Source organism: Macaca fascicularis, chromosome 12 (assembly GCF_037993035.2).
Source record: "Macaca fascicularis isolate 582-1 chromosome 12, T2T-MFA8v1.1".
NCBI lineage: Eukaryota > Metazoa > Chordata > Mammalia > Primates > Cercopithecidae > Macaca > Macaca fascicularis.
In genome coordinates, this window is record NC_088386.1 from 11,575,885 (window position 1) to 11,602,818 (window position 26,934).

Consider the following 26,934-nt stretch of genomic DNA (forward strand, 5'->3'; position numbering starts at 1 on the left):
GAAGGCTCACGAGTTTCTGCTATCAGTGAGCTTCATGAGTTTAAATGCAAGGACATAACGACATCTAATTTGGTTTCCTAAAAACTTAAAACGTGCTGGGTCCTAAGGAGGCTCACACCCGCAATCCCAGCACTTAGGGAGGCAGGAGAATCGACTGAGACCAGGAGTTTGGGACGAGTCTGGGCAACAAAGTGAGACGACGTATTTACAAATATATATATATGTAATTAGCCAGGTGCGGGTGGTATATGCCTGTAGTCCCAGCTACTTCGGAAGCTGAGGCAGGAGGATTGTTTCAGCCCAGGAGCTGGAGGTTGCAGTCAGCTATGATCATGACACTGCACTCCAGCCCAGGTGATGGAGAGAGATACTGCCTCTAAAAAAGTTTAAAACGTAAAACGATATCAAGGTACATAATACAAAGGACATAATTTAAAATGTCGAAAGTGGTAACAAGATTTCTAAATGAAACAGCAGTCACCCGTACCATTCTATTCCTACTTCAAGGGACATCAACTGGTTCTTTTCCTGGTATTTTCCTTCACTTTTCTGTGCACCCGTTTCTCAAAGTGTGGTCTCTAGAATTTGCGAGAAATGCAAATTCTTAGACCCCACCTCAGATATACTGAATCAGACTATGAGGGTGGGGCCCAGCAGCCAATGTTTAAACAAACCTGCCTCCAGAGATTCTGCCTCACAACCCCCAGAGTTCTAACTGTTCTGGGTGATATGTTTACACAATGACTTCCTCCTATGGACTATGAACGCTTACTACCCTTCTTCCACCCTCTCCCCAGTCCCACAATCCTGCCTTCTCATCTTTTCAGCATAGCTATATGACCAATTTTGATCATGTTAAAATTCAGTGTTGTAATTATGTAAATATTTTCACAACTATCAGTGTATTTCATGTTTTATACAACTTTTATTTTCCCTGGACTGAATAACTGCCTCTTTTTGTTGTTGTTGTGATGGCTTAGTGGGTATTTGTTGTGGTTGTTGTTTTTTTAAGAAGCGAGGTCTCAACATGTTGCCCAGGCTGGTCTTGAACGCCTGGTCTTAAGCGATCTCCTTGCCTCAGCCTCCTGAGTACTCAGTTTTCTATACAAATCTCTCATCTATCCGTAATCTCTCAGGTAAACCATGGACCTCTGCTCAGTACATTCAGACATATAATATAATTTTTTTAAAAAACTGGAGGGTGGGGAACCTGTGTTTTTCTTGGCAAAATCCTTTGTGCAACTCTCTCTCTTCCTTTCTGAATCTGGACAGGATCCTTTCTAGACCCACTGGGCAGTTACCATCTTGGAACTTCCCTTCACCTTTCTCTGGGTAAATCCCTGCACCTCTCTACTGCTTCCTGGGTCCCATGACTTCTTTTTAGGATAAAAAAGAGGAACATATCTTCCAGTAGCTTCCTGAGGAAGGCTAGATGGAAAGTATATATTTTAGGAAAACTGTATGTCTAAAAATGTATTCTAATCTCACACTTCACTGATAGTTTGGGAAAACTCTAGGTGAGAAATTACTGCCCTCCAGGATTCAGAAAGCACACTACTCCATTATCTCCAGCTGTCAGTAAAGTCTGCTGCCATTCTGATTACCAATCCTTTGTACGTACTCTGTTTTTCCCCTTTGCTGGAGACTTACATCCTCTCTTCACTTTGACCTCCTAAAGATTCATGATGCTCCTTGGTGTAGTCTATTTCATTCTCTGTGTTGGGTACTCAGTAGACCCCTTTAATCTAGAAACTCAAGTCCTCTGTTCTGAGAACGTCTGATTCCTTTCTTTGACAATTTCCTCCTTCCACTGACTGTTCTTTCTAGATCTTCTATGATTCATATATTGGACTTCCTAGGCCAATCCTCCAATTTTCTTTTCTCTCCCAGTTTTCATCTTTCTATTCTATACTTTTTGGGAGATTGTCTCAATTTTATCTTTATACACTCTCTGGATTTCATTTTTAATATAGTTAATAATTTCTAAAAATGCTTCCTTGTTTTCTTTTTTTTTTAGTTTCCTGTTACTGTTGCATGATTACAGTATCTTCTCTCTAAATTTAGATACTATCATTTTGTTACCTTTTCTTTTGTTATTTACGTTGCCTTTTTTTTCTACTTCTATTTGTCAAAATTCACATTGCCTTTATTTCCTTCTTTTTCAGTTTACCTGTTCTGGTCTTTCCTCACATATCTGACAATCGTTAGCTCTCTTTGTATTTAAAAGAAAAGCTCTGGAATGTCTCTGGGACCTGTGTATATATGGGCAAAACTCGTCAACGAATGGGCTCCCTGGTGATTATCTGGCAGATTCCTGGCAATTTCATCAGAGGATCCACAAATGTATGTGCAGGCCTTTTTCTCTTTGGTTGGTTGGTTTCTCCAGAGAATAAGTCTTTTACTTTTTCAACTCAGACATTTATACTTAGCTAACACCATTCAGGAAACTGAGAAAAGAAGAAACGTTGGAAATTTCACCCTTCAGTGTGTGGACTTTGAGTTAGTCTTCCCGTGTTCAGTCTGGAGCCTTACTCCAAATGAAATTCCCAGATCCAGAGCCTCTCTGGCCTGGCTCCTCCCGAGGGAAAACTTCAGAATTATGCTAAAATGAGCAAGGGTGGTGGGATGGCAGATGGGTGAAATGGGCATAAATACTTTCAACCAATCCCCATATTCTCAGCCCCACCTTGTATCCCATCTTCACAAATATCTGGTACCTACAATTTCTTGCCTTTTCAGGGTTCTGCAGTGTGAACTGACTTGCTTTTTATTTTCTGTTTCTACTCCCTCCCCGATTCAGGCTTAGATCTTAGTTTACTCCACTCTGCTAAACTGGTTACCACTTATCATTTAGCTGCTTCCCAAAACTTGTTGAGATCTCTTAATTGCTGATGTCTCCTCTCCTGTTCTTTGTCCTCATGACTTGATGCCTTTGAAACACAGTATCACACAGAAAACACTGCAAAGTAAATCTAAATCTGTGGAGAGGGGACCCAGTCATCATTTTAAAAAATTACTATGGCATCCGTATATTAAAGCACATAAGGCATGAGTCTACAGCTTGAACAACTTTTTGCAAATTGAATACACCTCTGTAATCAGCATGCAGAATATGAAACAGAACACTACTAGCACTCCCAAAGCTGCTTTTGGGCTCTCTTTTATTCATCAGCACATCAAGGGTAACCATTATAGAGTTGTGCTTCTGTTTGAACTTGACTTTGTTTATCCTTATTACAGTGCAGAAACTGCAAGATGAACCCCAGAGATCTCCATCTCTAGCCATTCACACTCCTATGTAATCTCTAGCCCTTGGGTGTGGAAAGGACTTGTGACTTGCTTTAACCAACAACAGAATACAGCAAAGGTAAAAGGATGTCATTTCTGTGATTAGACTATACAAGATTGTGATTTCTGTCTTGCTAGCAGACTCTACTGCTTTCTCAGTTTGCATGCTGGAATAAAGTAAGCAACTACTTTGGAGAGGCCCACATAGTAAGGACTGAGGGCAGCTTCTTGCCAATCACCAGCTAGGAACTGAGTTCCTTAGTCTAACAGGTCTTCAGATCCTGAATCCTGCCAAGAGCCCTGGCTGGTGCCCCTTCTTCCATTGAGCCTTCAGATGAAAACCTGGCCTTCACCAATATTTGACTGTAGCCTGTGAGAGACCCTGAAGCAGAGAACCCAGCTCAGCCACATCCAGATTCCTGAGCCACAGAAAATGAGATTATAGTGTGTATTGCTGGAAGCTGCTAAGTTTGTGGTAAGGTGTTGCACGGAAGTAGAGAATTAATACAATTATGTTTATGTGATTCATCTACACCGCTATATTTTAGTTGTAGTTATTTTCACTGTTCTTTTCTAATATTTAGTCAACTGCTAATGTGCATTTGGAAGGTTTTCAGTTTGGACTATTATGAATATAGGTGCTATAAAAATTCCTGTACATGTCTTTTGATGGACGTATATTCATATTTCCATTGGGTATGTACATGAAAATAGAATCACTGAATCATTGGGTATGTTCAGCTGTATTGCCAAACCTATTTCCAATGTGATTACTCCAGTTTACAGAGTTTCAGTTGCCCTGTATCTTCACCAACACTTGCTACTATGTATCTTTCATTTTAGCCATTCTGGTGATAATGTAGCACTGTCACACGGTAGTTTGAATTTACACTCCCCAAGACTAATCAAGTTGCATACTGTCTAGAATGCTTACCAGCCATTTGGATATCGGTTTGTGAACTGCCTATTCATGCTTTTTGCCCATTTTTCTATTATGCTGTCTTTAGCTTACTTATTTGGAAGAGCTCTTTATAAATTCTAGATATGAATGGGTCCTTTGCCATACAAAGTTAAGACTGGGGTTGGGGAGAAAGGAGAATGGAAGGGGTGAGAGAGGGAGACAGAGACAGAAGGAGGGATGGAGAACAAATGTTTTCTCCTATTCTGTAGTTTCCCCTTCCATAATATCTTGAAATTACATCTTTTGATGAACAAAATTTCTTGATGTAATCCAAGTGATTTTTTTTCCTGTAAGACTAAAGCTCCTTGTGAGCTGTTTAAAAAAATCTTTGCCTATTCTAAGGTCAGAAGTTCACTCATATTTTCTTCTATAAGTTTATTATCTGATGTTTCATATTTAGATCTGCAATCCATCCAGAATAGATTTTTGTGAATGGTATGGAGTTGGGTCAAGATTGTTTTTTTCCCACAGGGACAACTAATCTGTCCGGCTGATTTACTAAAAGACCATTCTTTCCTCACAGCATTGCACCATCACTTTTTTCATAAACCAGAAAACTGTATTACACGAGTTTGTTTCTAGACTCTATTCTGTTCCACTGATCTGTAATTTTTATCTCTTTAGCCCTTTATTACTCCTTTCCATGAGTTTTAGGAAGAAACAGAGATAAGCTCTGCTTTTATCTGCAATTTTTAATTTGAAAGTCCTTAAGAGCTCACATTTTATTGTGTAAATTCAATTACAAAGCATTACCATCAGGTTCTCTGTATGCAGCTCTATTTTTACAGTGATAATTAGTAGGCATACAAATGCTTAGAAAAATAATCCATTACATTTGTATAAAGTGCTCTCTTACTAGATGGAAGCTTCCCAAATGCAGGTCTCTCATCTGTCTTGTTCACTGTTATCTTCAGTGTCAGATATCAGTCAATGCCTGGTCCATCACGGACATTCAATAAGTGTTTGCTGAGTGAGTAATATGCTACTTTAAACTCTGTGAGAACAATTTTTAAATTAAACTGAATTTCTTTCAAGTTAATAATCTCTAATAATTCCCCCTACCTTTCTCTAATTAGGAAAGCATGTATTTCAGCCGACCCACATTTTCAAGAGGATATGTGAAATGGGGGATATAATCAGAAAAAAAGGTCTGAGGTAGAAGTGAAGGCAATTCTAAATCTTTTGTAAAACAGGTGCAGTTATGGTTCTAGCAATCAAAAGTTGAAGAACCAGATGCTGAACAAAAAGCTCTAGTTTTTGAGTCTAGTTTCTGTTTGTGGCAAGCAATGCGTTGAAATGAGCTCACAATATGTGTCGGTAAAGGCATCTCAGGGCTCTCACCCTAAGAGTATTCTCCCTTACCCATTTGTACTGCACCTCTTGCCCTGTGTTGACGGGCACTGTCATTCATCACTATTATAGCAGGCATGAGCATAACAGTAAAGCATCAAAGGAAACAATACAAACTGATTTTAAAACAAATATTAAAATTTAAAGATAAGCCTGTTAATATCTTCAGCAAAGACTTGATAAAGAAATGCTAATAGAAAATACTTCATAATTTTGTAGAAAATTGCTACTGACAAGAAAAAGCCACTACACTAAATAACAAACAGAAAAAAGATTTATCCAATTTCAATATAGTTCAGTTAGGGAAGAATCAACATTGCTGTTTTAGAGATAATAAGTTTTATTATTTTTTTCCTCCTAATAGATGCCTAAGAACTGCAATTGAGAAATAATTTTCTCACCTGGTCACAGCATCTACCAAGAATGGCGCTGGGGGAGAGATCAGTGAGATTCCATCTTTATTACCGTGTCCCTCCTTCCCTGGCAAAAGCATTTCACATCCCGCAAGTCCATTAGACATGGCACCGCTCTGCTGTGGGAGATACACACACATCTAAATACAGAGGTAACAATACCTGCCTGGTCAGCACTTCAGCTCCAAATCAAGCTTCACTACTGAATATGAGAGTAAGTAAGACAGTTTTGATAATTATGACTGTTTTGTTTTGTTAACTATTCTTCGTCTCAGACTTTTACTTTTGTTTCTGCCAGCATCCTGACAAACACTTACAACCAGAAAGGGTAAACCACTAGCTTGAAGCCATTAAGTTCAGTTAACAAGGCTTTGATAACAACCCTCACATTTTTAAGGAAAAACAAAGAACCCAGTAATCCTTTAGGCCTTACCCTGAGAGGGTAGCCAGAAGAAAAATCACAAATAACATGAACTTACCGGAACAATCCACCGGGGTGTGATCATGGATGTGGAAGACACCTAAAATAATTTTATGTATTTACTTTTTGGAAAGACTGACTTATTTTCATACTTATAATACTTACATCTATTACAAAATCCATTCTAGGAGGGCAATTCTTAATGGTGTTCCTTGAGCTGACGTGGACTTCTAAATCCAAGACCCTTTTCAATTATACAACACAGATGCTATCCGTCACCACTTAAGAAAGTGTCATAATTTTGAGAATCTCTTATCTAAAAATTTACCATTCAAGAATCTATTACTACTTTCAGTTCACTTAATAGGACTGCCCCTACCCCACACCCACTATTCAGTTTAACATTTTATTCTCTGAAATTTCAGTTAATTACAAATAATGATAGCCTTCTTGGTTGCAGCCTGAACAATGGATTGTGACTAATCCAAATAAACAGCACAAAGAAAGTACACAGAAAAAATAATCTGTTTAGATGCAGATCATTCTCTAATTATCATGTATGCATGAAGAAAGCAGCAATAAAAACACCCATATTGCTCCTGGTTCACAAGGCCTTTGATATATTATTTTTAAATGTCTAGCTTTCTATTACAGATCTTCTATGTGTAGAATTATAAACTAATGAAACCCACCCATTTTACTAGTAATTTAGACTAGTCCTTGCATTGGTGGCCTTAGATACTCTTAAGAAAAAACTAATGTAAGTCCAGGTATTAATAAATTAGATAACCACCAAAAGAATAAAAACACAGGCTGGGCGTAGTGGCACACGCCTGTAATCCCAGCATATTGAGAGGGCGAGGCAGACAGATCATGAGGTCAAGAGATCAAGACCATCCAGGCCAACGTGATGAAACCCTGTCTCTACTAAAAATACAAAAATTATCTGGGTGTGGTGGCATGCGCCTGTAGCCCCAGCTACTTGGGAGGCTGAGGCAGGAGAATCGCTTGGAGGCGGAGGTTGCAGCGAGCTGAGATCGCACCACTGCACTCCAGCCTGGCAAAAAAGCGAGACTCCATCTCAAAAAAAACCCAAAAAAACAAAAACAAAACCCAACCCACAAAGTATGACTTTCCTACCAATATTTTTTAGATGCATGTTAACAGCAGGAAATAAGAGAAAAAAATATCATAAGTAGTAAACAAAAAATAGTTTGACAGACTTTTCCAGACTTGCAGTTAACTCTTATCCTTTGGTAAAGTCTTTGTTTATTAATCTACGCTGGTCATTCCCAAAGGGTGGTTCCCGCACCACATCTGCATCACCTGGGAACATGTTAGAAACACAACTTTTCAGACCCCACCCAAGATATACCAAAATTAGAAACTTTGAGGTGGGGCCCAGCAATCTTGTGTGTTAACATCCCCTCAAAGTGATTGTGATATACACAAAAATTGGAGGTTAATGATGTAAGCAAACATTCGATACCACAGAAAGTATCATCTGTATTTCCAAGCCTTCAGGATGGCATCCAACTGCTACAGCAATACTTGTCACATCACTCATAAGGTACAAAGTTAGTCATTTCTTTTTTTTTTTTTTTTTTGAGACAGAGTCTCACTGTGTCACCCAGGCTGGAGTGCAGTGGCGCTATCTTGGCTCACTGCAAGCTCCGTCTCCCAGGTTCCAGCAATTCTCTTGCCTCAGCCTCCCAAGTAGCTGGGGTTACAGGTGTGCACCAACACCCCCGGCTAATTTTTGTATTTTCAGTAGAGACAGGGTTTCACCATGTTGGCCAGGCTGGTCTTGAACTCCTGACCTCAAGTGATCCGCCTGCTTTGGCCTCCCAAAGTGCTGGGATTACAGACGTGAGCCACTGCGTCCAGCAAAATTAGTCATTTCTATCTCTCTCATCCCTGGAGGGAAGAAACTGTTTCAGTTGGCCCTCTATATCCATGAGTTCTGCATCTGCGGATTCAACCAACTGTGAATTGAAAATATTTGGAGGGGAAAAAAGGATGGTTGTGTCTGTACTGAACATGTGCAGACTTTTTTTCTTGTCATTATTTCCTAAACAATACCATATCTGTTTACCAGCATTTACACTGCATTAGATATTACAGGTAAGCTAGAGATGATTTAAAATATACTAGAGAATATGTGTAGGTTATATGCAAACACTACACCATTTTATATGAGATTTAAGCATGCGTGGATTTTGGTATCGAAGGGGAGTCCTGGAACCAATCCCCCACAGGTACTGAAGGACAATTATACTTACTAGAGTATCTTCCAGACTGTAATAATGATTGGTATGTTCAATGCCATTCTTATGCTCTCATCTTTCTGTAAAACTTTTGTTAAAATTAAATATATCCTTATTGTCTTAAGAAGCTGTTTTATCCCCATGTTTTCTCTCATGTTATTTAATATGATGTTGAATTATAAAAGGCTTATAGAGACATGTGATTTCTATACAGTGATACACAAATTCAAAGTGGTAAAATTTTAGGACAGAGAGGCAATGCTAAGTGGTTACTAAAACATAAACTCTTATCCAATGGAAAGTTTAACCATGAATTATTAAAAAGGAAAAAACTGGAATCTAGCAGGAACATTTTTCAAAACAGAAGTTTCTTTCCATCATACTGTTTTAAAGCATATTTACCTGAGGTGCAACTGTGTGATCAATCAGATTCTCGGTTAGAGATGCAAGCAAGGCATCCAATTCATCTGTAGCCTCCTATGGAAGACAGGAATCTAGAGTTGTTAAATGACCCCTTTATCATCAGACGTTAAGTTTTTTCCATATCCTCTCAATTTATAATTCTGATGCAGGCCTGATTAGTGTTAATCCTTTAAACACACAGGGACGCTAATGAATCATGGTTGTTAATGATTCCACTTCTGCATGGAGGGAAACCTATACTACAGTCAGGACGTGAAAAAGCTAAAGTGCCACGTAAATTTTCAAACAGCTGTTCTCCTAGACAAAACTTGGGTAGGGTTATGACTATTCTGGCTCTTAACTTTTTAATTACAAAAATTTTTTTTTGGCTGGATGCCATGGCTCACACCTGTAATCCTGGCGCTCTGAGAGGCCAAGGTGGGAGGATCTCTTGAGCCCAGGAGTTCAAGACCAGCCTGGGCAATATAGTGAGACCTCATGTTCACAAAAACTGAGCAAAACTAGCTGGGCACAGTGGCACCCAGCTGTAGTCCCAGCTACTCAGGAGGCTGAGGTGGGAAGATCACTTGGGCCCGGGAGGTAGAGGCTGTAGTGAGCCAAGATTACACCACTGCACTCCAGCCTTGGTAACAGAGCGAGATTCTGCCTCAAAATGAATTTTAAAAAAGTAAATACAGCCGGATGTGGTGGCTCACGCCTGTAATCCCAGCACTTTGGGAGGCTGAGGTGGGTGGATAGTGAGGAAAGGAGATCTAGACCATCCTGGCTAACACAGTGAAACTCTGTCTCTACTAAAAATACAAAATATTAGCCAGGCCTGGTGGCGGGTGCCTGTAGTCCCAGATACTCAGGAGGTTGAGGCAGGAGAATGGTGTGAACCTGGGAGGCAGAGGTTGCAGTGAGCCAAGATCGTGCCACTGCACTCCAGCCTGGGTGACAGAGCAAGACTCCATCTCAAAGAAAAAAAAAGCAAATACAATAAAATAATTAAAAAAAATTTTTTTTGAGACAAGGTCTTGCCCTATCCAGGCTGGAGTGCACTGGCACAAGCATAACTCAGTGCAGCCCCAACATCCTGGGCCTGAGCCATCCTCCCACCTCAGCCTCCCAAGCAGCTGGGACTACAGGTATGTGCCACCATGCCCAGCCAATATTTTTAATAGAGACAGGGTCTCACTTATGTTGCCCAGGCTGATCTTGAACTCCTGGGTTCAAGTGATCCTCCTACCCTGGCCTCTCAAAGTGCTGGGATTACAAGTGTGAGCCACTGTGCCCAGCCTCTTAACTTATAGACTAGAGGAGAATCGTACTACTCTGTATGGTAATATCACACTTTGAACTTAAAAACAAGCAAACAAACAAAAACCAATAACAGGTCAGCACAGGAGACAGTGGATAAAGGAGATGCCTAAATTCCAAATGCTCCTTTATCTAGACTTATGGGTGCTTCTGTTCGTAAAATACTATATGAACTCTCTCCCTATAAATGTTAATGGATACTTTTGGTTAACCAGTACTTGAAGTACCTTACAGAGGACACAATTCTCTACTGTGAGGCAGGGGGTCTGGGAGAATTTTAAAACAACAAAAGATAAAATGCCAATCTGGCAATAAACAATAGGAACCTAGGGCATAGCACACAAGAAAAAAGGGCCCTTCATTCATACATTTCTTTCTTTTTTTTTTTGGGCCGGGGGGGAAACATGGTCTTGCTCCGTCACCCACACTGTAGTGTAATGGTACAATCATAGCTCACTGCAGCCTGAATTTCCTGGGCTTACACAATCCTCCCACATCAGCTGCCCAAGAAGACAGGACTACAGGCATGTAAAACTATGCCTGGCTAATTTTTTTAAAAAAATTTTGTAGAGATGGGGTCTCCCTATGTTGCCCAGTCTTGTCTCAAACTCTGGCCTCAAACCATCTTACCGCCTTGGCCTAAAGTGCTGGGATTATAGGCATGAGCCATCACACTCAGCCACTCATTTACACATTTCCATTTCTGCCTATATGCCTTCACGCCTTGGAGAATCTCCTATTCATATTTCAACATGCAACTTAATTTAAACCACAAAAACATGAAAAATTGTTCTCCCTTATCTTCCCACCCTGCTGCCTGGACTAAGTGCACCATAACAGCTTGTGCAAGTCTCTCCCACAATGTATTACAATTCTCTCTCCCACTAGACTATAGGCAGTTAAGCTGAGACCATGTTTCATCCATTCATTTTTGAATCTTTAATACTTAATAAGTTGTCTGGTACATATTATATATGCAATAAATCTTTGAACTAAATGTCCTTCTCTGCTTTAAAAACATCTCAGGTTCTGCTTAATGATTTCCAATGATTAGTCAATGTGTCTTTTCAGATTTTAATCAGCAGAAAAGAAATGCCTGACTGAAGATATTTTAGGTTGGGTTTTTTCTTTAAGCCTACAAATCTGAAAGATACTTATATACCTAAATACCAACCATACACTTTCATTGAGTAGTGAGAATACAAGTAATTTTTAATTTTTCCTTTTTGTGAAGTATTTGGCAAATTACAAGAGATGTACATTATGCAATAAAAGAGACAAATGGTAAGTGTTCGTGCAAGGACAATTGTTAATTTAACTTGCAAATTAAAACATTCATTGGCAATAAACTGGGTTTCTATGATTTCTGAATTGGTAAGGGGTTTAGCAAGTGGATACAGAAAAGGCAGAAGTTGAGATGAGCTGGTTATGTTGCAATGTAGTTAGTGATAGGTCTCTGTTATTTCAAAAAGTTTGTTTCAATCAACAAATGTTTATTTAGTGTCTATTATGTGCCAGGTACTATTTGAGACACTTAGGCTACCTATAACCCCAGCATTTTGGGAGGCCAAGGTAGTAGAACTGCTTGAGGGCAGGAGTTTGAGACCAGCCTGAGGGATACAGCAACGAACAAAACAGGTCAAGTCTCTCACACAGCTTACATTCCCTAGAGCAGCAGTCCCCAACCTTTTTGGCACCAGGTACCAGTTTTGTGGAAGACGATTTTTCCAAGGACCAGGTTTGGGGGTGGGGTATGGTTTTGGGATGAAACTGTTCCACCTCAAATCATCAGGCATTAGATTCTTATAAGCAGTGAGCAACCTAGATCCCTCGTGTGCACAGTTCACAGTAGGGTTTGCACTCCTATGAGACTCTAACACCACAGCTGATCTGACAGGAAGTGGAACTCACGCGACAATGGTTGCCTGCAGCTCACCTCCTGCTGTGTGGCCCAGTTCCTAACAGGCCATGCACCAGTACCGGTCCAAAGCACAGGGACTGGGGACCCCTGCCCTAGAGTAAATGAAACTACTAATTCAACAAGATCCCTTAATTCTTTCATCTAAGAAACACTTAGTCACTATTTGCATGCAACACTGTATCTTAAAAGGAAATATGAGTGAAAGCATAGCCAACATCCAAAACCAGCCCCAAAATATAAACAAAGTACACACAAACTGGAGAAGAATCCCTAAGATCCTCTTGTGAGTGGTGTGGCAACAGGATTCTCCCTAGAGAACTGTGGCTCAATCCTTTTATCACATCTGTTTTTTTTCTGAGACAGTCTCACTCTATTACTCAGGCTGGAGTGCAGTGGTGTGATCTCAGTTCACTGCAACCTCCACCTCCTATGCTCAAGTGATCCTTCTGTCTCAGCCTCCTGAGAAGCTGGGACCATAGGCACATGCCACCATGCCCAGCTAAGTTTTTGTGTTTTTCGTAGAGACAGGTTTTGCCATGTTGCTCAGGCTGGTCTCAAACTCCTGAGCTCAAGTGGTCCACATGCCTCGGCCTCCCAAAGTGCTGGAATTATAGGTGTGAGCCCCTGTGCTCAGCCGCTCTTCTCACATCTTAAGTCCCAGTGTCCATCAGTAATCACTGGATGACCTTGGTTACACTGCAAGATTCAATTCAAAATTGTCTTTGGCAAAAATTTTAAGAAGAAAAAGTATTCTTACCTTTAGAACAGAACCACTGTCGGCAGGCGTGATATACGTCAGAGTCTCAAGAGACTCTTTGGGGAGGGGCACATTATTCTCATTTAACATAGCACTAGGAAGAAAAAGATAAACTCACATCATATAGGACCTGGGTCCAGGCGGGATTTTCAAAGAAGGGGCTTAGGAAAGAAGTGCAACAAATTCATGTAGGGAAAGGTATATGAAAAAATGCTCAACATCACTAATCATCAGGGAAATGTAAATTCAAACTACGATGAGACATCATCTCACTCCAGTTAAAATGGCTTTATAATTAAAAAGATAGGCAATAACAGATGCTGGTGAGGACCCATAGAAAGGGTAACCCTCTTACGCTGCTGCTGGGAATGTAAATTAGTACAGCAACTTTAAAGAACAGTATGGATGTTCTTCAGAAACTAAAAAGAGGATGACCATGTGGTCCAGCAATTCCATTACTGGGTAAACATCCAAAAGAAAGAAAATCAATATATCAAAAAGACACCTGCACTCCCATTCTTATTGTAGCTCTACTCACCACAGTCAAAATATGGAACTGACCTAAGTGCCCACCAAGTGCTTAATGTATTATCACATGTACCCTGAAACAAAGTACATCTATAGTGCATCAATATTTTAAAAAATGAAACCGTGGACAAAGAAGTAAAGGAAATCAAGAAAACAATGTGCCAACAAATGTAGAATATTAATAAATAAGAAAAATTATAAAAATGAATTAACAACTTTGAAGCTGAAAAGTGTAATTGTTTTTTAACTTCAGAGGTACATGTGCAGGTTTGTTATACAGGTAAACTTGTATCATGGGAGTTTGTTGTATAGATTATTCTGTCAGCCAGGTATGAAGCCTAGTACCCATTAGTTATTTTTCGTGATCCTCTCCCTCCTGGTGTGCTCTACCTTCTGACAGGGTCCACTGTCTGTTTTTCTCCTCTATGTTTCCATGTGTTCTCATCATTTAGCTACCACTTTACGCAGTATTTGGTTTTCTGTTCCTGTGTTAGTTTGCTAAGGATAATGGCCTCCAGCTCCACCCATGTTTCCGCAAAGGACACAATTTCATTCTATTTCATTCTTTTTTATGGCTGTATAGTATTTCAAGGTGTGTACATACCACATTTTAAAAATCCAGTCTGCCACTGATGGGCATTTAGGTTGATTCCATGTCTTTGCTACTGTGAATAGTACTGGAATGAACATACGTGTGCATGTGTCTTTATGACAGAACGATTTATATTCCTTTGGGTATATACCCAGTAATGGGATTGCTGGGTTGAATGGTATTTGTTTTAGGTCTTTGAGGAATCACCCACTGTTTTTCCACAATGGCTAAACAAATTTACACTCCTACCAACAGTGTATAAGCGTTCCTGTTTCTCTGCAACCTCGCCTGTTATTGATTTTTTTTAAATAGCCATTCTGACTGGTTGAGTTGGTGTCTCACTGTGGTTTTGATTTGGATTTCTCTAATGATCAGCGATGTTGAACTGTTTTCTATATGCTTGTTGGCCACATATAAGTCTTCTTTTGAAAGGTGTCTGTTCAAGTCCTTTGCCCACTTTTTAATGTTTTTTTTTTCTTGTAAATTTGCTTAAGTTCCTTATAGATGCTGGATATTAGACTTTTGTCAGATGTATAGTTTGCAAAAATGTTCTCCCATTCTGTAGGCTTTCTGCTTACTTGGCTGAGTTTCTTTTGCTATGCAGAAGCTCTTTAATTAGATCTCATTTATCAATTTTTGCTTTTGTTGCAATTGCTTTTAGCATCTTCTTCATGAAATCTTTGCCCGTTCCTATGTCCAGAATGGTATTGCCTAGATTGTCTTCCAGAGTTTTTATAGTTTTGGGTTTTACATTTAAGTCTTTAATCTGCCTTGAGTTGATTTTTGCACATAGTATAAGGAAGTGGTCCAATTTCAATCTTCCGCATATAGCTAGCCAGTTATCCCAGCACCATTTATTGAATAGGGAACTGTTTCCCCATTGCTTGTTTCTGTCAGCTTTGTCGAATATCAGATAGTTGTAGGTGTGTGGCACGATTTCTGGGCTCCATTCTGTTCCATTGATCTATGTGTCAGTTTTTATACCAGTACCATGCTGTTTTGGTTACTGTAGCCCTACAGTCTGAAGTCAGGTAGCATAATGCCTCCAGCTACCTCTTTTTGCTTAGGATTGCCTTGGCTATTTGGGCTCTTTTTTGGTTCCATATGAATTTTAAGATAGTTTCTTCAAGTTCTGTGAAGAATGTTATCAGTAGTTAAACAGAAATATCACTGAATCTATAAATAACTTTGGGCAATATGACTATTTTAATGATATTGATTCTTCCTACCCATGGGCATGAAATGTTTTTCCATTAGTCTGTGTCATCTCTGACTTCGTTAAGCAGTGTTTTGTAGCTCTCCTTGTAGAGACCCTTCATCTCCCTGGAAACCAAGAAAATCCTAGGTATTTTATTTTTTTTATGGCAACTGTGAATAGGACTGCATTCCTGATTTGGCTCTCGGCTTGACTATTGTTGGTGAATAGGAATGCTAGTGATTTTTGAACACTGATTTTGTATCCTGAGACTTTGATGAAGTTGTTTATCAGCTTAAGGAGCTTTCAGGCCAAGACTATGGGGTTTTCTAGATATAGAATCATGTCATCTCCAAACAGGGATAGTTTGACTTCCTCGCTTCCTATTTGGATTCCCCTTATTTCTTTCTCTTGCCTGATTGCTCTGGGTAGGCCTTCCAATACTATGTTAACAGGAGTGGTGAGAGAGGGTATCTTTTCTTGTGCCGGTTCTCAAGGGGAATGCTTCCAGCTTTTGCCCATTCAGTATGATGTTGGCTGTGGGTTTGTCAGAGATGGCTTTTATTATTTTGAGGTATGTTCCTTGAATACTTATTTTATTGAGAGTTTTTAACCTGAAGCAGTGTTGAGTTTTATCAAAACCCTTTTCTGCATCTATTGCGATAATCATGTGGTTTTTGTCTTTAGTTCTGTTTATGTGATGAATCACATTTATTGATTTGCATATGCTGAACCAACCTTGCATCCCAGGGATATAGCCTATTTGACTGTGGTGGCTAAGCTTTTTGATGTGCTGCTGGATTCAGTTTGCCAGTATTTTGTTGAGTATTTTTGCATCATGTTCATCAAGAATACTGGCCTGAAGTTTTCTTTTTTTGTTGTGTCATTGCCAGGTGTTCGTATCAGGATGATGCTGCCTTCGTAGAATGAGTTAGGGAGGAGTCTCTCCTCCTCAATTTTTTGAAATAGTTTCAGCAGTAATGGTACCAGCTCTTCTTTGCATATCTGATAGAATTCAACTGTGAATCCGTCTAATCCTGGGCTTTTTTTGTTTGGTAGGCTATTTGCTACTGATTCAATTTTGGAGCTCATTATTGGTCTGTTCAGGATTCAATTTCTTCCTGGCTGCCTTGAGAGAGTGTGTGTGTCCAGGAATTTATTAATTTCTTCTAGATTTTCTAGTTTATGGGCATAGAGGTGTTTGTAATATTCTCTGATAGTTACGTGTATTTCTGTAGAGTCAGTAGTAATATCTCCTTTGTTGTTTCTGATTGTGTTTATTTAGATCCTCTCTCTTTTCTTATTAGTCTAGCTCATGGTCTGTTTTATTATTTTTTTCCAAAAAAGAAACAACTCCTGAATTCATTGATCTTTTGTGGTTTGTTGGATTTTTTTTTTGAGACAGAGTCTCACTGTTTCCCAGGCTGGAGTGTGATGGTGCAATCTCGGCTCACTGCAACTCCACCTCCCAGGGTCAAGTTATTCTTGAACCTCAGCATTCAAAGTAGCTGGGATAACAGGCGTGTGCCACCCCGCCCAGCTAATTTTTGTATTTTTAGTAGAGATGGGCTTTCGCCATGTTGGTCAGGCTGGTCTTGAATGCCTGGTCTCAAGTGATCCATCCACCTCCACCTTCCAAAGTGCTGGGATTACAGGCATGAGTCACCACACCCAGTCTCATTTATCTTTTCAATGTTTTGTGTGTGTGTGTGTGTGTGTGTGTGTGTGTGTGTGTGTGTGTCTTGATCTCCTTCGGTTCAGGTCTAACTTGGTTTTTTTCTTATCTTCTGTTAGTTTGGTTATCTTCTGTTAGGGGTTATCTTCTGTTAGGGGGTTGGTTTTCTCTTGATTCTCCAGTTCTTTTAGTTGTGATATTAGGTTGCTAAAATTGAGATCTTTCTAACTTTTTGATGTGGGCATTTAGTGCTATAAATTTCCCTCTTTTTTTTTTGAGACGGAGTCCTGCTCTGTCGCCCAGGCTAGAGTGCAGTGGTGCGATCTCGGCTCACTGCAAGCTCCGCCTCCCAGGTTCACGCCATTCTCCTGCCTCAGCTTCCCGAGTAGCTGGAACTACAGGTGCCCGCCACCACACCTGGCTAATTTTTTTTTTTTGTATTTTAGTAGAGACGGGGTTTCACTGTGTTAGCCAGGATGGTCTTGATCTCCTGACCTCGTGATCCACCCGTCTCGGCCTCCCAAAGTCCTGGGATTACAGGCGTGAGCCACTGCACCCGACCTAAATTTCCCTCTTAACACTGCCTTAGCTGTGTCCCAGGGATTCTGGTATGTCATATCTTTGTTCTCACTAGCTACAAATAACTTCTTGACTTCTGCCTTATTTTTATCATATACCCAAAAGTCATTCAGGAGCAGGTTATTTCATTTCCATGTAACTGTATGGTTTTGAGAGAATTTCTTGGTCTTGATTTCTAAATTTGATTGATTGTGCTGTGGTCTGAGAGTGGCTACTCTGATTTCAGTTCTTCTGCATTTGTTGAGGAATACTGTATGTTCGATTATGTAATCGACTTTAGAGTATGTGCCATGTGGTGATGAGAGGAATGTATATTGTTGTTTTTGGGTGGACAGTTCTGTAGATGTCTATTAAGAAAAACTTAAATCCAAAAGTTAGTTCACTGAAAGATCAACAACACTGACAAATATTTAGCTAGACTTATGAGGAAGAAAAAGATTCAACTAATATCAGAAATTAAAAATAGTGGAGCCTCTCAGTAAAAAACAAAAAGGATTTGAAGAAAATACTATGAGCAATTTATTCCAGTAAATTAAATCACCTAGGTGAAATGCAAACATTCCTGAAAACAAATTACCAAAACTGACTCAAGACGAAATGGAAAATCTGAAAAGACTTATAACAAGCAAAGAGATTGAATCAGTAATCAAAAACTTTCCAACAACAAAAAACCCAGGACCATAGCTTCACTGGTGAACTCTACCAAACATTTAAAGAACTAACAATAGTCTTTCTCAATCTCTTCCAAAACACAGAAGAAGAGGGAACACTTTCTAAATCATTCTATGAGGCCAACATTATTACCCTGTCACCAAAGTCAAATAAAGACAATGTAAGAAAATTACAAACCAGCCAGGCATGCTGGCTCACAGCTATAATCCCCAGCAATTTGGGAGGCTGAGGTAGGAGGACTGCTTGACGCCAAGAGTTAGACAAACCTACAGACCAATATCCCTTATAAGTATATATGCAAAAGTCCTTAAAAAATGCTATCAAACTGCATCCAGAAGAATATTAAAAAGCTTATATAACACGACCGAGTAGGATTTGTTCTAGAAGTGCAAGAGTGGTTCAGTATCAGAAGACCACATCACATTAACAGAATGAAGGAAAAAATCCCACACATGAGCATCTCAATTGATGCAGAAAAAGCTTAAGATAAAAATGCAACACTTTTTCATGATAACAACAAACAGAACAGAAGGGAATTTCCACAGTATGGTAAAGGGCATATATGAAAAACACACACACAACACTCAATGGTGAAGGACTGAAAGCTTTCCCTTTATCCCTTTCAGGAATAAAATAAGAATGCCAGTTTTTATCTCTTCTATTCAACACTGTATTGCAAGTTCTAGCCAAAGCAATCAGGTAAGAAAAAGAAATAAAAACTTCCTAACTGGAAATAAGGAAGTAAAACTATCACTATTCACAGATGCCATAATCATGTATATAGAAAATCTTATAGAATACAGAAAAAACTGGCCGGTGTGGTGGCTCACGCTTGTAATCCCAGCACTTTGGGAGGCCGAGGCAGGCAGATCACCTGGGGTCAGGAGTTCGAGACCAGCCTGGCCAACATGGTGAAATCCTGTCTCTACTAAAAATACAAAAATTTAGCTGGGCATGCTGGTGGGGGCCTGTAATCACAGCAACTAGGGAGGCTGAGGCAGGAGAATCGCTTGAACCCAGAAAGCAGAGGTTGCAGTGAACTGAAATCATGCTGAAATTGCACTCCAGCCTGGGCAACAAGAGCAAGACTTCGTCCTTAAAAAAAAAATGCAGAAAAAACCTATTAGATCTAATAAACTCAGCAGAGTTGCAGAATACAAGATAAATACACAAAAATTGGTCGTATTTCTATACACTAGCAGTGAACAGTTTGAAAACAAAATTAACAACATTACAACAGCATAAAATATGTAAATACCTAGGAAACGATTTAACCAAGGAGGCAAAAGACTTGCACACTGAAAACTACAAAACACCACTGAAATTAAAGAACACCTAAATAAATGGAAAGACATCCTACATCATGCATCTGAAGACTTAATACTGTTAAAGTTACAGTACTAACCAAAGCAATCTATAGGTTCAATGTAATGCCTATTAAAATCCCAGCAGCCTGTTTTGCATAAAGGGAAAAGCTGATTCTAAAATTTATACAAAATGGCAAGAGATTCTTAATTGTCAAAAGAATCTTGGGGAAAAAAAAAAACAAAGTTGGAAGACTCACACATCCTAATTCAAAACTTACTACAAAGCTACAGTAATCAAAACAGCATGGCACTGGCATAAGGACAGACATATAGATCAATGGAATAGAACTCAGAGCCCAGGACCAGAAGGAAACGACCAACTGATTGATAGGACTGCCAAGATCTAGGATAGAGACACCTGTTTATCCACAACTAAAAGAATGAAGTTGGACCCCTACCTCACAGCATATACAATTTTTCTTTTCTTTTCTTTTCTTTTTTTTTGAGACAGGGTCTTGCTCTGTCACCCAGGCTGGAGTACAGTGGCATGAATGCAACTCACTGCATCCTCAACCTCCTGGCTCAAGCAGTCCTCCCAAGTAGCTAGAACTACAAGTATGCACCACCATGCTTGGCTAGTTAAAAAAAAAAAAAAATTGTAGAGGCGGGGTTTTGCTATGTTGCCCAGGCTGGTCTCGAACTCCTGGGCTCAAACAATACTCCCACCTCAGCCCGGATTATAGGCATGAGCCACCATGCCCAGCTAAAAAAATTAACTGAAAATAGATGGAAGATCTAAATATAAGTTTCCTATACTGGAAGTTCTATCCAAAGCTATGCAACTGTTAAATAAATAAATAAATAAATATATATATATATATATATATTTTTTATATATATATATATTATATATATATAGGAGTACATCATTATGATCTTGAATTTGGCAATGGTTGCTTATATAAAACACCAAAAGCAGAAGCAACCTAAGAAAAGTAGATAAATTCGACTTCATCAAAACAAATAATTTTTATTCATCAAAAAGCATCACTAAGAAAGTGAAAAGACAATCCACAGAATGGGAGAAAATATTTTGAAATCATATATCTGGTAAGAGTCTAGTATCAGGAATTGATATTCAATCAAGGACTCCTACAACTCAACAATAAAATAAACCCAATTTAAAAATGGGTAATCTATCATGGTAATTTATCATTCAGAAAAAAAAAAAAAGAAATGGGGTGGGCAGGCACAATAGGTCAAACCTATAATCCCAGCACTTTGCAGGGCCAAGGTAAGAGGATTGCCTGAGGCTAGGAGCTTGAGACCAGTCTAGATAACTTAGTGAGACCCTATCTCAAAAAAAAATTTGTTTTTTAAAATTAGCTGGGCATGGTGGTGTGTGCCTGTAATCCTAGCTACTCAGAGGGCTGAGGCAGGAAGATCGCTTAAGCCTAGAAGTTCAAGGTTACAGTGACCTATGATCATGCCACTGCATTCCAGCCTGGGTGATTAAGCAATAATGTCTCTAAAAAATAACAAAATAAAGATAAAATTAAAAAATGGGCAAAGGACTTGAATAGACATTTCTCCAAAGAAGTTATACGAATGGCCAATAAACACATGAAAAGATCCCCAACATAGTTTGAAGTCAGGTAGCGTGATGCCTCCAGCTTTGTTCTTTTGACTTAGGATTGTCTTGGCCATGCGGGCTCTTTTTTGGTTCAATATGAACTTTAAAGCAGTTTTTTCCAATTCTGTGAAGAAAGTGATTGGTAGCTTAATGGGGATGGCATTGAATCTATAAATTACCTTGGGTAGTATGGCCATTTTCACGATATTGATTCTTCCTATCCATGAGCATGGAATGTTCTTCTATTTGTTTGTCCTCTTTTTATTTCATTGAGCACTGGTTTGTACTTCTCCTGGAAGAGGTCCTTCACATCCCTTGAAAGTTGGATTCCTAGGTATTTTATTCTCTTTGAAGCAATTGTGAATGGGAGTTCATTCATGATTTGGCTCTCTGTTTGTCTGTTATTGGTGTATAAGAATGCTTGTGATTTTTGCACATTGATTTTGTATCCTGAGACTTTGCTGAAGTTGCTTATCAGCTCAAGAAGATTTTGGGCTGAGACGATGGGGTTTTCTAAATATACAATCAATTCATCTGCAAACAGGGACAATTTGACTTCTTCTTTTCCTAATTGAATACCCTTTATTTCTTTCTCTTGCCTGATTGCCCTGGACAGAACCTCCAACACTATGTTGAATAGGAGTGGTGAGAGAGGGCATCCCTGTTGTGCCGGTTTTTAAGGGGAATGCTTCCAGTTTTTGCCCATTCAGTATGATATTGGCTGTGGGTTTGTCATAAATAGCTCTTATGATTTTGAGATACGTTCCATCAATACCAAATTTATTGAGAGTTTTTAGCATGAAGGGCTGTTGAATTTTGTCAAAGGCCTTTTCTGCATCTATTGAGATAATCATGTGGTTTTTGTCTTTGGTTCTGTTTATATGCTGGATTACATTTATTGATTTGTGTATGTTGAACCAGCCTTGCATCCCAGGGATGAAGCCAACTTGATCATGATGGATAAGCTTTTTGATGTGCTGCTGGATTCAGTTTGCCAGTATTTTATTGAGGATTTTTGCATCGATGTTCATCAGGGATATTGGTCTAAAATTTTCCTTTTTTGTGGTGTCTCTGCCAGGCCTTGATATCAAGATGATGTTGGCCTCATAAAACGAGTTAGGAAGGATTCCCTCTTTTTCTGTTGATTGGAATAATTTCAGAAGGAATGGTACCAGCTCCTCCTTATATCTCTGGTAGAATTCAGCTGTGAATCCATCTGGTCCTGGACTTTTTTTGGTTGGTAGGCTACTAATTATTGCCTCAAGTTCAGAGCCTGCTATTCGTCTATTCAGGGATTCAACTTCTTCCTGGTTTAGTCTTGGGGGAGTGTATGTGTCCAGGAATTTATCCATTTCCTCTAGGTTTTCTAGTTTATTTGCGTAGAGATGTTTATAGTATTCTCTGATGGTAGTCTGTATTTCTTTGGGGTCAGTGGTGATATCCCCTTATCATTTTTTATTGCATCTATTTGATTCTTCTCTCTTTTCTTCTTTATTAGTCTTGCTAGTGGTCAATTCTGTTGATCTTTTCAAAAAACCAGCTCCTGGATTCATTGACTTTTTGAAGGATTTTTTTGTGTCTCTATCTCCTTCAGTTCTGCTCTGATCTTAGTTATTCCTTGCCTTCTGCTAGCTTTTGAATGTGATTGCTCTTGCTTCTCTAGGTCTTTCAATTGTGATGTTGTGTCAATTTTTTCTATACTACAAGGCTACAGTAACCAAAACAGCATGGTACTGGTACCAACACAGAGATATAGACCAATGGAACAGAACAGAGCCCTCAGAAATAATACCACACATCTACAACCATCTCATCTTTGATAAACCTGACAAAAACAAGAAATGGGGAAAGGATTCCCTATTAACAAATGGTGCTGGGAAAACTGGCTAGCCATAAGTAGAAAGCTGAAACTGAATCCCTTCCTTACACCTTATACAAAGATTCATTCACGATGGATTAGAGACTTAAATGTTAGAACCTAAAACCATAAAAACCCTTGAAGAAAACCTAGGCAATACTCAGGACATAGGCATGGGCAAGGACTTCATGTCTAAAACACCAAAAGCAATGGCAACAAAAGCCAAAATTGACAAATGGGATCTCATTAAACTAAAGAGCTTCTGCACAGCAAAAGAAACTACCATCAGAGTGAACAGGCAACCTACAGAATGGGAGAACATTTTTGCAATCTACTCATCTGACAAAGGGCTAATATCCAGAACCTACAAAGAACTCAAACAAATTTGCAAGAAAAAAACAACCCCATCAAAAAGTGGGCAAAGGAAATGAACACACTTCTCAAAAGAAGACATTCATACAGCCAACAGACACATGAAAAAATGCTCATCATCACTGGCCATCAGATAAATGCAAATCAAAACCACAATCAGATACCATCTCACACCAGTTAGAATGGTGATCATTAAAAAGTCAGGAAACAATACGTGCTGGGGAGGATGTGGAGAAACAGAAAAACTTTTACACTGTTGGTGGGAGTGTAAACTAGGTCAACCATTGTGGAAGACAGTGTGGCAATTCCTCAAGGATCTAGAAGTACCATTTGACCCAGCCATCCATTACTGGGTATATACCCAAAGGATTATAAATCATTCTGCTATAAAGACACATGCACATGTATGTTTATTGTGGCACTACTCACAATAGCAAAGACTTGGAACCAACCCAAATGTCCATCAATGATAGATTGGATTAAGAAAATGTGGCACATATACACCAGGGAATACTATGCAGCCATAAAAAAGGATGAGTTCATGTCCTTTGTAGGAACATGGATGCAGCTGGACACCATCATTCTCAGCAAAGTATCGCAAGAACAGAAAATCAAACACTGCATGTTCTCACTTATAGGTGGGAATTGAACAATGAGATCACCTGGACGGGGAAGGGGAACATCACACACCGGGGCCTGTTGTGGGGTGGAGGGAGGGGGGACAGCATTAGGAGATATACCTAATTTAAATGATGAGTTAATGGGTGCAGCACACCAACATGGCACATGTATACATAAGTAACAAACCTGCACTTTGTGCACATATACCCTAGAACATAAAGTATAAAAAAGATCCCCAACATTCTTAATCATTAGAGAAACGCAAATCAAAAGTACACTAAGGCGGGGTGCGGTGGCTACCACCTGTAATTCCAGCACTTTGGAGGGCTGGGATGGGAGGATCGCTTGAGCTCAGGAGTTCAAAGACCAGCCTGGGCAACATAGTGACACCTTGTCTCTCCTAAAAATAAAAAAAAACTTAGCCGAGCATGGTGGCGTGTGCCTGTAGTCCCTGCTACTAAGAAACCTGAGGTGGGAGGATCATTTGAGCCTAAGTTTGAGGCTGCAGTGAGTTGTGCTCATGCCACTGCACTCCAACTTGGGTGACAGAGCAAGACTCTGTCTCAAAAAAAAAAAAAAAAAAAAAAAAAAGTACAGTGAAATACCATGAGAGTGTAAAGAAATAAAAACCCTCACTCATTACTGGGAGGAACAGAAAATGGTGCAGTAGTTGTAGAAAACAGTTTGGCAGTTCCTTAAAGGTTAAAATTAGAATTACCACATGACTCAGGAATTCTACTCTAGATGTGTAACTGAAAAACTGTTCAAACAAAAAATTGTACATGACTATTCGTAGCTGCAATATTCATAACAGCCAAAAGGTGGAAACAATCTAAATGTCTATCAATAGATGAATAAATAAACAAAATGTGGTATATCCATACGATGAAATATACAGCCATAACAGGAAATAAAGTCCTGATATATAATAGTACAGTATGGATGACCCTGGAAACATTATGCTAAGTGAAAGCAGCCAGACACAAAAGACCTCATATTACAGAATATCATTTATATGAAATGTCCATATAGGTAAATCTATAGAGACAGAAAGTAGAAGAGTGCTTCCTCAGGATTAGGGGAAAGGCAGTGCAGGGTAGATGGAGTTACAATTAAAGAGCAGGGGATTTCTTTTTGAGGTGGTGAAAATATTCTGAAATTTGTTACTGGTGGCGGTTGCATGTATCTGTACTAAATACGGAATGTACTAAAAACTACTGAATTGCACACTTTAAATGGATAAATCATGTGTTATTTGAATCAAATTTATCAATGAAGTTGTTACTACAAAAATAAATGATCTTAATAGACATTTCTCCAAAGAAGACACATACACGAAAGGATGTTCAACATCATTAGTCCTTAGGCATTTGCAAATCAAACCACAATGAGACGCACTTCATACTCACTAGGATGAGTATAATAAAAAAGGAGAATAATAAGCATTGTCAATGACATGGAGAAGTTGGAATCCTCATACATTGCTGGTAAGAATGAAAAATGTTACAGCCATTTTGGAAGACATTTGGCAGTTCTTAAGAAAGTTAAATATAGAGTTACCATATGACTGAGGAGAAATGGTGTTACTCCTAGGTATATACTAAGGAGAACTGAAAGTATATCTACCAAAAAAATTTGTATGCAAATATTCATTTCTAGCTCTATTCATAATAGCCAAAGAGTGGAAACAACTCAAATGTCCAACTGATATATGGACAAGTAAATGTGGTATATCTATACAATGGAATATTATTTAGCCATATGGAGGTGATAAAGTACCAATATATGCTACAATATGGACAAACTTGGAAAATATTACATTGAATGTAAGAAGCCAGGCACAAAAGGACACGTATTGTATAAGTCCCTTGACATAAACTGTCCAGAGTAGGTAAATCCACAGAGACAGAAAGTAGATTAGTGGTTGCCAGGTGCTGGGGAAGAAGCAGAATGTGGGGTGACTGCTAATGGTGTTTCTAGACCTTAGGTAAGGTAGAAACCTTCATACTCACTATAATACTCATCCGAGTGAGTATGCAGGTTTCTACCTTACCTAAGGTCTGGAAAGGGTAAGGAGTTTCTAGACCTATGGTGTTTCTAGAACATTCTCAATGTTCTAGAATTTATTATCGTGGTAATAATTGCACAATTTTGTAAAATTACTGAGTTGTGTATTTTTAAAGAATGAATTTTGTGGTATGTGAATTATGTCAGTAAAAACTGAAAGAAAAATGATCTAAATCTACTATGGTAAAACGTTAACATGTGACATAGCTTGATATTTGGTATACAGGTATGAATTATATACTTCTCCATAGTGTCTGTATGCCTGAAATACTGCATTTTTAAAAAGGAGGTACAGTAAAACAAAACAGTGTGGTATGGCATGGGGAAAAATAGATTAACAGAGAAGGAAAACATCCTGAAATACACCCATGTTTATATAAGAACCTAGCATATTTCAAAGGATGCATTTGAAATCCTAGGGGAAAAATAGATTATTCAAAATATGAACAGCCGTTTAGAAATATAAATCTGGAAGAAAGCTGGGGTATGTTTTAGGCTCTTTCCAGCTTCAAGAGTTCAATGAAACTTCTGATGAATACAGGGCAGTCCTGTCCCCATTACCCTTCTCCTGGCAAACAAAAAATTTTGACAAGATTGTTCTGAAAAACTTCAATAATAACAATAGTACTAGAAATGTTAGTATGAACAGTTGTTATTAGAATTTTCTTTACTTTTTTTTTTTTTTTTTTGAGACAGAGTCTCGCTCTGTTGCACACGCTGGAGTGCAGTGGCACG

The 26,934-nt window shown here is 39.0% G+C and overlaps 1 protein-coding gene across 4 annotated transcripts in view; it reads right to left on the bottom strand.

Annotated features, from left to right (window-relative positions):
• Nucleotides 1-26,934, bottom strand: part of EPB41L5 (erythrocyte membrane protein band 4.1 like 5) — a 169,427-nt gene that overhangs the window by 5,301 nt on the left and 137,192 nt on the right. For 2 of the 4 annotated variants that reach the window (XM_074008827.1, XM_015431974.3), the window contains 4 exons: nucleotides 13,101-13,194; nucleotides 9,103-9,177; nucleotides 6,492-6,533; nucleotides 6,001-6,128 (listed from right to left, as the gene is read on the bottom strand). In XM_074008827.1, the coding sequence (XP_073864928.1) occupies nucleotides 6,001-6,128; nucleotides 6,492-6,533; nucleotides 9,103-9,177; nucleotides 13,101-13,194 (339 nt within the window). Of the gene's footprint in view, nucleotides 1-6,000; nucleotides 6,132-6,491; nucleotides 6,534-9,102; nucleotides 9,178-13,100; nucleotides 13,195-26,934 lie in introns of all 4 variants that reach the window. The other 2 variants (XM_015431975.3, XM_005572930.4) reach the window with 1 other exon arrangement.